General features: G+C 40.7%; 1 protein-coding gene across 1 annotated transcript; it reads left to right on the top strand.

The window, feature by feature from the left end:
* The first annotated feature begins 447 nt into the window (after positions 1-447).
* Positions 448-10745, top strand: LOC109894215 (synaptopodin-2). The gene is made up of 3 exons (XM_020487514.2): positions 448-621; positions 3463-5596; positions 9001-10745. Exons 2-3 carry the CDS (start codon positions 3821-3823, stop codon positions 9538-9540), a joined length of 2316 nt encoding a protein of 771 aa, XP_020343103.2. The 5' UTR covers positions 448-621; positions 3463-3820; the 3' UTR covers positions 9541-10745.
* The last annotated feature ends 604 nt before the right edge of the window (positions 10746-11349 follow it).

Raw genomic sequence — 11349 nt, 5'->3', positions numbered from 1 at the left:
CCTACAATGAAGAAAGGAAGAGTGATACAGATCTCCAGCACACCCACATTAGACAGGCTGAGTCCCCCCATTCTGTAGAGCCCTGAATCTTACACCAAGAAAGCCATGGTGGAACATCAGAGACCACCCTTCGACTACAGCCCGGGAGAATGTAGCCCGGTCAGGGGACTGAGCCCCAGCAGAAGCCAAGAGATAGACACTTTATCACAGGGGCCATGTAGCGTCAACCCGGCAGAATCCGAGGTCTCCTATGCCGAATTCTACTCAAGCACCCCTTCACCGACTCCCCCAAAGACCCCACAAACCCCCGCCCCGAACCCCAACTTGTGTCAAATATCATTCCAACGGTCCACCTCCTCTTCCTCCGTTGGATGGAGTTAGATGACCCTAACTCTTACCCATGGGCAACCCAGGGGGGACGGCAGGAGGCTGGGCTCTGGGACCGGGGCCAGGGGGAATGGGAGTGTTGAGTCTCCGGAAGAAGGAGGGCACCGCGAAACACCTCCTGCTTTTATCTATCCTTTGGAATTTCAGGGCAGGGTGCTGAGCAGGCAGAGGAGTGGGACTCTGCGTCTGAGAGAGATCTCCCCAGTCCCAGCAGACACAGGGTGAGGCACGCACGTAAGTAGCCACCCTCTTCCTCCCTCCACCCCCTCATTCATTTACTGTAGATCAAGTACCAATGTAAATCTGTGCAACTGAAAACTATGTGGTAATTTTCTTTGTGTTGCATTTGGCTTAAAATGAAATAAAACAATGTGAAAATTTGAAAAGAAAAGGCATGTCAAATATAATTGGCTTGTTGTCACTTAAATCATGTTATTTGTATTGTAAAGGAACTACTGTTATTGCTGCTACAAAGTACAGTGACGTTTATAAAGCAAAATAGATAATGATGCAATGTTTGAATTTGGACTAAAGGGCATGACTGCTGGGATGTGTGCTTATTGGAAGTGGGCTCTCCTGTGCATTTAATAGTCTGAGTGGATCATAATAAAATACGACCATCCATACCTCTGATGAGACTGGCAGAAGGGAATTTGACGGACACCACCATGTGTCATCCTGGCTTGACACCCGATCCCTTTTCAAACCATTAGCCTTGACTGTGTAATGGAAAGTTAGCTCCTCACTTTTCTTGCCTCAGAGACCCCCCTAAGTTAGCTCTAAAATGAGACTAGTGCTTTTATTGCATCTTGCAATGTGGACCTAAAAATAAAAGTATACAGTTGCAGAGTCTGCAGGTCCAGGCGATCCTGAAATTAAAGCACATTAAAAGTAGCTGTCCGACTTTGGTGAATGTTTACCCTCATTGGATTTGCTGTCAATGTATGTTATATGCACAAAGCAAACAGTTTGTTGCAAAGACCATGCAAACTCTATATTTATTATTAAATTTGACTTTTTAAATGGGGTCAGATGTTTTGATAAATATTATTTTAAATGAACACAAAGTGTCATTATGTGTTTATACATTGTTATTCTTTTTAGTTTAATCCTCCAAATAAAAGCCTCAACTAAATCAAATGCAATAAATAATTTGAGTTCATTCAGTCTACAACACTAACCGAAAAACATGGATAAATCAGATTGACCAAACATAAATTGTTTGAAGAGTTAAAGGAGAAGTATTTTAAAATGTAATGTTAGATGGTTCCTCATCCTGAAAGTAGTCTATAGCCCAGGAAAAAACATTAATCCATGGTTCGGTTTTCTTTAAACGTCAGCTAACTTTAGCCACCGCTAGCTGAAAACAATGGGAGTGATGGGGGCATGTGGTGCATGTTAAAAAAACTGGATCACCTTTAAGTAACTTTAAACCAAATAACTACGTTGATTAAAGTTGATTTGGCTGTGAACATTTTAACAGGCACTGCATGCATGCTCCCATTACTTCCATAGATTTTGAGTTATTGTATAGTATCATACTGAACATCCCTTTTAACATTTAAAGTATTAACAATGTAGGAGTATAGTAAGTAACATATTATTTTAATGTAAAGATGAAAGTTGTAATATTAACAGGTTGTGTCTGTTGTCTAATGTTGCAAACCCTAATATGTAAATTGGATATATCTGTCGGCAAAAATACATATATTAACATCCTCTAGTGGACACTAAAAACTTTACAGCTCTTTGGATAAAATAAAATAAATTCTAAATGTCAACGGACTAAAATCGAACTTAAAAAGTATCATATTTCTATTATTTGTATTAGTTTTTTACTTATAATATGACTATTTAAAAGTATTACTAGACTGCACAGGGTCTTTATATAAGCCACGGGTAATTGGCTAGGTAGCTATAATTGGTTTTTCTTCAACTGTGTAGTCAGTTTACATGACATCCATCACATCAATAGACAACCGTGTTCTGTAGACCTTAGGGTGGAAGCTTCAAGTAAATTGAAGTGTTTGCTAAAATACAATACGAGCCATTTGTCAGGAGCCATCGTGACAAGATAATAAATAGGTCTGGAATTAAACTTCGAATCTCTGGCTCTCTATTTTTTCCTTTATTTTGGAGTTAAGTCTAAATATTCTGAAGAAAAAGGTTATTCTAAAATATTGGCCATTAATGTTTGAATGATTTGTAATACATAATGAAATAATGGAGCTCGTTGTTTGGAAAGTGACTTCCAAAGTTGCGAAAGTATTCGGCCCCCTTGAACTTTGCGACCTTTTGCCACATTTCAGGCTTCAAACATAAAGATATAAAACTGTATTTTTTTGTGAAGAATCAACAACAAGTGGGACACAATCATGAAGTGGAACGACATTTATTGGATATTTCAAACTTTTTTAACAAATCAAAAACTGAAAAATTGGGCGTGCAAAATTATTCAGCCCCCTTAAGTTAATACTTTGTAGCGCCACCTTTTGCTGCGATTACAGCTGTAAGTCGCTTGGGGTATGTGCAGCGACGTTTCCCATCCAACCTTACAGAGCTTGAGAGGATCTGCAGAGAAGAAAGTGTGCCAAGCTTGTAGCATTATACCTAAGAAGACTCAAGGCTGTAATTACTGCCAAAGGTGCTTCAACAAAGTACTGAGTAAAGGGTCTGAATATATATTTAAATGTGATATTCAGTATTTTATTTTTAATAGATTTGCAAAAAACAGTTTTTGCTTTGTCGTTATGGGGTGTTATGTGAATAAGGCTGTAACGTAACAAAATTGAAGGGGTCTGAATACATTCCAAATGTACTGTAACTTAAATGGCAATTGAGAAAGCTACACCCTAAAAGTAATGGGTTGATGACATTCTCAGGACACAGATCATTTGAAATGGGTAGACAGTGCTCTTGTAATGTCCTTTATGTGGGGTACTTCATGTGATACCTCCTGACATTACATATGCATCATTCTGAGGTAGCAAAAAATAATAGTTTATGTATTTACATTCCATTGATAAAATCTCTCTCTTTTTATCTCTGTCCTCTCTCCTCATATCTCCCCTCCAGGGCCCAGACAGAGCAAGAGCCAGTCAGACAGGCAGGTGAAGGAAGCCAAGTCGAAAACATTGCTTTGCTGTTGACCGATGCACCAAATCCCAGAAACAGAGGGGTGTTGATGTTCAAGAAACAGCGGCAAAGGGTTAAGAATTATACACTTGTCAGCTACGGGACAGGTCAGCACCAGTTTGACGACAAAAGCGACGAAGACATAGAAAGTGAAGACGGAAAAACGGTCAGGTTTACTTTGACCACTAATGATTATTCAGAACTTGAAGAAGACTACTCAATGAATGTACAAGAACGAGACGTCAATTTAAACTAGGAGAACCTTGGAATAGCCAACATATTTCAGCACCTGGAAGAGATGGAGCGACTGCCAGAGACAAGAGGCAAGGGCATGGCAATGTTTGCGCAGCGCCGCCAGAGGATGGATGAGATTGCCTTAGAGCATGAGGAAATGAGGTGCAAAGGCTTACCAGTCGAAGGTATTGTAAAGCTTGAAGACACAGAACTGCACAAGTCTTGCAAAATGGATGAAACTTACGTGCAATCCAATCATGCTCATGGCAATCAACAACTGCAGTGCAAAGAAAACCAACAGGAGGTGCAACAATGTGCTCACATGATGAACAGAATGCCCAACCACCTATCTAGTGCCATACCAAAGCCTCTTGTGCCCAATAGAACAGCGAAGCCCTTCTTGGGATCCCAAAACAGAGTGCCTATCCCATTCTCTCCTCTTAGTGGTGTCACTAGTCCAGTGAAGCATCATGAACTCAAATTCAAGGTATCAGTCCCTATACACACAGTTCCACAGGTCTGGTCCCCAACTGGGGACTTCATAGCGTCGCGTGATGAACGCATATCTGTACCAGCAATCAAGACTGGCATCCTACTAGACTCAAAAAGAAGAGGTGCTAATAGAGCATCCTCTGATCAAGCATCCAATGCCTATATTCAAAACAGAGGGGAAAGAAGATCATACGTTGAGTCAGGAGAAGAGGAAGACTACTTTAGTCTTGGTGCTGAGGCATGCAACTTTATGCAACCCCGAACAGTCAAGCACAAGTATCCCCCACCTGTTGCACCAAAACCTAGCATCAACCCAGCCTGTCCACCATGGCTGAAGGAGAGTTCTTCAAATGTGCTACTTCACCCGGCAAGGAATCCAATCCCAACATCTTTCCCAAGTCCAGTGGGGGCTCCTCCTCAGCAATACTTCAAACAACAAGACTGGCTTTTGCCTCAGCAAATGGTGAACCCCCGTGAACCACCCCAAACTCAGGCACGACCGCAGCCACCAATGAGCACCGGTGCACCAGCCAACTCAACATCACCCTCTCAACTTCAGCCAACCATGAATAGCTGGAGTCCACAGCCATCGCGGTCCCCAGTAGGTATTCAGGCCCCGAACCCAAATCACACGGCACCTCGCCAACCCACAGTCTCAAAGAATAAGTCCCCAAATCCTTCGGTGGAATCTTGCCCACCCCAACAAGAGATCTCTTACAGCCACGCAGCCAAGGCACCGTCTACATCTCCAATGGGTCACATCTCTGAGGGCCATGTTAGTCCAGCCATAAATGGTCCAACTCTGAGGGGAAGAGGTGCCGAACTCTTTGCCAAGAGGAAGACCCGTATGGAGAAATATGTGGTGGACGCCGAAACAGTTCAGGCCAACAAAGCAAAGTCTCCTTCCCCCACCACCTCCCTTCCAGGTGCTTGGAGATACTCATCCAACGTCCGAGCCCCATCTCCTTTGTCATACAATCCCCGTCATGCTCCTTGCTATCCTCCTGCAGGAGCTAAGCAGCCACCTTCAACAAGTCCAAAAATCAAGCCAAAGACCAAGGCGAAAACAAAACCACCACCCCACAAGCACCTGGATGCCCTAGATGTCTTGAAACATCAGCCTTACCAGCTGGACTCATCACTCTTTAGATATAGCGTAGGCACTGAGGCTGAAGGCCTCAAAATGGCTCCCATCCCAACCCCTGAGTCAAACCCACCATTGAGCCCTAAACCTGCCCCTGTTGTCAGCCCTAGACCTGCCTTTGGCATTTCTCTTTACCCTGCCCATGATCTTCCCCCAGCAAACCAACCATGCAAGCCCATAGCTCCTGCTAAGTCTACTAGATTGGTGAGTGTCCTATACCCTCTCGGCTGTCAATCTACACAGTCAAGTGAACCACTCCCATTTAGCAAGCAACTGTACTGGAAGCATAATGCTTCACCTGCTCTGCATGATATCCCCCAAAAAGCTACCCAAGCTCCAAGCACCCACTGCCCTATACCCACAAGCACTCCCCATCAGCTTTCTCTCAGTGTCCACTCAGAATCTATGTCTTCTATACCCTTTGATGCTGATGTCCTCTCTAGAGGTACCATTCAAATGGCTCCTCGGCCTACATTTTCTGCCAAAAAGCAAGCGGTAACAACCAAACAGTGGAGGCATGTCATTCTGCAACATTAGTCCCAACCCACTGCCCCATTTTGATGTTGCAGAAGATGCAGAGATTATACACTATTTCTTACCATTTCTAAAGCACCATTTATTTAAAATGGTTTAAATTAAATTAGATGTGTCCTGCCAAGTATTTCAAATAATATACTTATTTTTGGTAATATCTCTGCATTGTTGCGGTGTCAAACTGTCACTCTATATCTTCTTACTTTCTACTATACATACGATAGTATGCAAACCTATCACAAAACATTTTACATGACAACTTAGAACAATAAAACTAAACAATTAATTCAATATTTAAAGAATATACATTATGCATGACAGATCAACAAGGGAAACCAATGAATGCATTTTCATTATGTTCCTCTCTCTAGCTTTATACATTTTTTTTTTACAAATTGCAGAACATTTAGATTTATAGTAAATTAACATGAGAAAACAAATGCCTCTGTCTTTGTCTTATGGAAGTCATTTTCCAGACCAACAACCTGTGTTATACCAGTGCTTTTATACAGATAAAATATGTCAGTAGGTATCACTGCGTATGGTTGTTATCATTAATTGGCCACTCTGCCACCCTGCCTCGATCTACCTCTTTTGCTTGAGTTAACGCCCCACTTCAACTTCATAATGCTATCTGTTTGCTTCATAGCTTGTAAAACAATGAAATTAGAGACTAGCTGTACATGAGTGTTTCAGAATGAGAAACTATTGAGAATGAGAGAATATTGTAGGTGTTGTTAATGAAGCTGTGAATTAAGCTAATGTTAGCTACTGCCAATACCAATGTAGTGTTTGCCAATGAAGCTAGTTAGCAAATTTTGCTAGCTATTGATACACAGTTTAGCAAGTCAGGGTAGCTGCTATATTGTTGTCTGCAGCGCTAGATCATTAGTGAAGATAAAGATACTAGCAGGGGATACCCATTAGGCGTAAGAGGAAGAATTCAACAAAAAAGTCCCCTCCTTGGCAGAAGTTTTGGTCCCACTAGGGATACGTCGTGTTGAGTATTCTCAGGAAATTGTGATCAGTTGTGTGTGCAGCTGAAAAGAGGAAACATTTCTAGTTTGTCTATGGTGCCTTGCCTCGCCTTTTTTTGTGTGTAAATTAATTTATGTTTAGGGTAGCCTGTATTCACCAGTGGTGTCATGACCACATGACACCACCATTATCATTATTGCAACAGTAATGTTCATACCCATAGGAAATGTTAAACAGTGTGGGTAGGTTGGATGCTAGTCAAAATGTATGCAAAATGATAGCAATGATAGTGCCTAACATAAAAACAGGGGGGTTTGTTCATACTTTTATGATGACTATGATTAGAAGAGATATAATAATAACAATAATAGGCACTATATTTGGATGCAGACCTCTTACAATTCCTTCAGTCTCATTCCAAACTATATTTAATAGTGTGATACAGCTCAAAGCTTTTCCTAGTTGTGTTTTTAAAGCCCCCACTACATCTTTGTGTTGTTGACAATGTGGAATTTTGTATTTTATTGTCAATTATGGCCAGTCACTTAGTGGTTTTTATCAACATATTCATTTTAACACTTAATCAAACATGTTTTATGTTCAGGTTAATTGATATATATGTTACAAATAATCCTTTTGTAATTTCCAATCAGATTGCTGACTTGACCTTTTCTGTCCTTTGTTACGTTTATTGTTCCTCTTTTATGTGTTCCATTGTATATTGCACGTTTCGTAGCACAATCTTGCTATTAAATATCTCCCTTTCCCTGTGTATGTTTTCATATTTCATTACTACTGCATGGGCTCTTGCAATGTTTTCTTTTATGAATGCATCACGCTTGAATTATTGTACCACACACTCATATTGTAATACCTCTTCTATTTTAATGTTGCTTATGTATTTGCTAATGTTGCCAATTCATGGTACCTTAAGCAACATCTGGTTAAAAAAAGTCATGATAAAACGATGATTTCCTCATTGTGTATAATGCAGGTCAGTTCACATTTTCTACTTTACAGCAAATTAAACTATATTTGAGTCCTTTCCACCTGTTTAAGACACTTTTGTAGGTTTATGTTTTCAATGACTTGTTAAGGCAATGTGTTACTAAGGCAATGTGTTACTGTGCACTAAACAGGTATTTGCTGAAACCCAAAGTTTGCATGGAGACCTGCTATGAGCAAAGGGCTCACCGTTTCCAAATATAGCTCAGACTCACCATCTTTAAAACATGCTATCCCTTTCGAAAAGTTAGCTCTGCTAAGCAGAGACCCGATAAGATCAACCCCTGCCAAAGGTAAGTGCTGAAAACAAATCCTCTTCCCAGCCATTGGTCTTAATTAGCCAAGGGGACTGTATTTTAAGGAGAAACGACCCCATTACGTCACCCAGCTATGTTTGGAACATGAACACTGAACAAAATGTGCAGTGATAATGCATCATCAGGTTTGAGGGTCTGTTCACTACTGTAATTATTTATAGGCATTCATTTCCAGGCCACAATGCTACTGTATGAGAGAGTGATATGACTTCTATGTTGTGAAAAAAATAGCAATAATCATGGGGAAAGGTCATGGATGGTGATGAACACCCAGTTGAGTAGAATTGTCCATATGAATAGATTGAAAGTGGATATCCTGCTCTTTCACGGGAGGCAATGCCCTCTGACACTGTGTGTGTGTGTGTGTGTGTGTGTGTGTGTGTGTGTGTGTGTGTGTGTGTGTGTGTGTGTGTGCGTGCGTGCGTGCGTGCGTGCGTGCGTGCGTGCGTGCGTGCGTGCGTGCGTGTGTGCGTGTGTGTGTGCGTGCGCGTATGCGTTTTATTGGATCGCAAAATTAATCACCTTACTGCACTGGATGAGGAATCTTCTCTTCTTTCTGCTCAAGCATTCCAGGCCAAAGCAAGTTGTATAGAACTACTGTTGGTTGGAAACAGAGGGATAAAGTGTCATGAACACATTTATTTAGTGCCTCATTAATACATGTGCATTACATTACTTTTGGTATTTTATATTTCGACCCTGAGCCCCAGTATGTACAGTATGCTTTATAATAGCAGACTCACGTCAATCAAGTACAATGTCCTTTTCTCCCAGGGTCTTGGCAGAAGCTACTCTCTGTCCCTACCCAGATGGATGTGCTCCATGTCCTACATGCCCTCACAGTCATCTATGTCCCCTGTGACCACCCCTGTGTTCCATCCATCTCTCGGGAGACAGACCTCCTGGCAGGAAAAAGTCACCCTCAAGCCCCCCAGCCCTTGGGAGGCTGCCTCCCGGAGCCCCCTGGGTCTGGTGGACGATGCCTTCCGATTCCAGAACTTCCCTCAGTCCATCTCCACTAACGTCAACTCCGCCGCCAACCAACGATCTCTTCCGGAACCTCCGGACGAACAGAAGCGCAAGGTGTCATTGGACGCCCCCAGTGTCAGTGGTGGTTACTATCATGCTCCACCCCCAGCAATGCATACTAGGTCTATGAGTTTGACCTCTGCCCCTGTTTACGGGCCTCCCTTCAGACAGGCCCAGCCTCTGTGGTCATGGGTGAGTGCTACCGTTGGACATATGGGTCGAGGCCCAGGCCACCCATGTCAGTCCCTCTACGCTACCTTGCCACGCACAACTATGAGAAGGTAATCTCGCACAGCTATCTGTACATCCTCAGCTAGATGACATAAACAAAAAAACACTGCACTGCAAAAAAACACTGTAAGAACAAACGTAGAAAATGTAATTGGATGTACATATGTAATCAATAGGGCCAGCATATTATAATTAACAATTGAATCAATGTAGTGTTTCCTTTTTTTAAGAGAGGTTTAGACTGCAAAAACAGTGTTAATGTTGTTGTTGCAATATTGCAAACGGACGTGGCAATATTACTATGGATTCTAGCTTTAAAGGTTTTCATTTCTGAAAAAAAGTACTGTCCTGTGGCCACAGGGGGCAAATAATTTGTATCTCATTCTCTACTATAATTCTGATCAGTGAAGTGCATTCACACACATTTATAATATGTTCTAATGTATGTTCCATTGGATGTTCTGTACCAGAAAAGTTCAAATTCAAAACAAGTTTTATGCATTTGTAGAAATGGATACATGATAGGCCTATTATTTATTTGCATGTGTTTTACATTGATTTACCTCTAAAAGTAAGAGGTGTGCAAGGTGATGAGTGAGAAAATGACAGATGGCCAGGAAAGGAAAGTTAGATGTGTTGAACCTATATGAACCTTACATGTTTTATTTTCCACATAGTATGAAAACTAAATAGAAAAATGTATTGAGTACTGTAACAGTATGTGATGTAAGCGGTAACATCTAAAATAGAAATACAGTGAATTGTATTTCAAATGTATTGCTAGGGTTCCTTGATGGTTTGTGTAATATGCACAATAGCATGTGTAGCAGGTTAGATAGCAAGTACCAAGTGCACATGCTGATGAAAACAATCAATATTCATGTTCACGTTCAGACAATCCCTTATGTTACTATGAAAATTAAGGAAACTTAGAAATGTCTTAAAATAATCATTCAAATGTCTGATTTTATTGCTGAAATATATCAAATGAACAGTGTTTTTATTCATATAATTCAGTCAGTTTGCAAAACATAGTCACACACTATATTCAAGACCACGCCATTGAAGAGGTTGAAGTTTCTGTGATTGGTTTGGCACTTCTGTGAAAGGCATGTGAAATGTGTTACACTTTCATATAATATGGACTGTGAATGTGTTGAAGATATTGTAACTTTTATCACTTGATTGTGTTGTTAATTTGTTGCAGCACTGAAGATAAATATTGCACTCTTCCAATAAAACGTTCACGTTGTGGAGTACGCCGTGCCTCTGACGTTTTATTTAATGAACATGTATGTAAGATATGCAGGATTTGTGAAATGTTTCTTACATATTGGACTTCGTTGAGAAACAAACAATTGCTGAATACCAATAACACATATATTAATATATTAGATACATGTATAGAAATGGAGTGGAATGTGGAGAGTTAGAGAGTTGCTTTGACATCTGTCACAAAGCATCTCCACAGGTCCATCCAGGGACTAGTAACCAAAGTGATGGTTACATAATCACAGACTGAGCTATTGGGAGATGACTAGTGGGAGATGAACAGTGGTAGACGATTCATACTAAAATAAAATTGTATGTGAAAACGACTTTACACAATGTAAATGATGTCGAAAAGAGAAAGTTACCATTTTAAATATGAGAAAAAGCTAAAAACTGAGTCTCACTGTCATACATTTTTTTAGGTGTGAAGAGAGCCAAATGACACCCTAACCATTTAATTCTATAGTGATAAAACATATAAACGCAACATGCATCAATTTCAAAGATTTTTCAGGGACAGTTCATATAAGGAAATGTGTCTATTTAAATAAATAAATTAGGCCCTAATCTATGGATTTCACGTGACTGGGC

Source organism: Oncorhynchus kisutch, linkage group LG7, assembly GCF_002021735.2.
Source record: "Oncorhynchus kisutch isolate 150728-3 linkage group LG7, Okis_V2, whole genome shotgun sequence".
NCBI lineage: Eukaryota > Metazoa > Chordata > Actinopteri > Salmoniformes > Salmonidae > Oncorhynchus > Oncorhynchus kisutch.
Note: the sequence above shows the minus strand (reverse complement) of the source record. Positions and strands in the feature narration are given on the sequence as shown.

Excerpts from the sequence above, each read along its gene's own strand:
- LOC109894215 (XM_020487514.2), top strand. The coding sequence starts at position 3,821 with ATGGAGCGACTGCCAGAGACAAGAGGCAAGGGCATGGCAATGTTTGCG. Across the intron at positions 5,597-9,000 it reads CTGCTAAGTCTACTAGATTG|GGTCTTGGCAGAAGCTACTC; the intron begins GTGAGTGTCCTA and ends CTTTTCTCCCAG.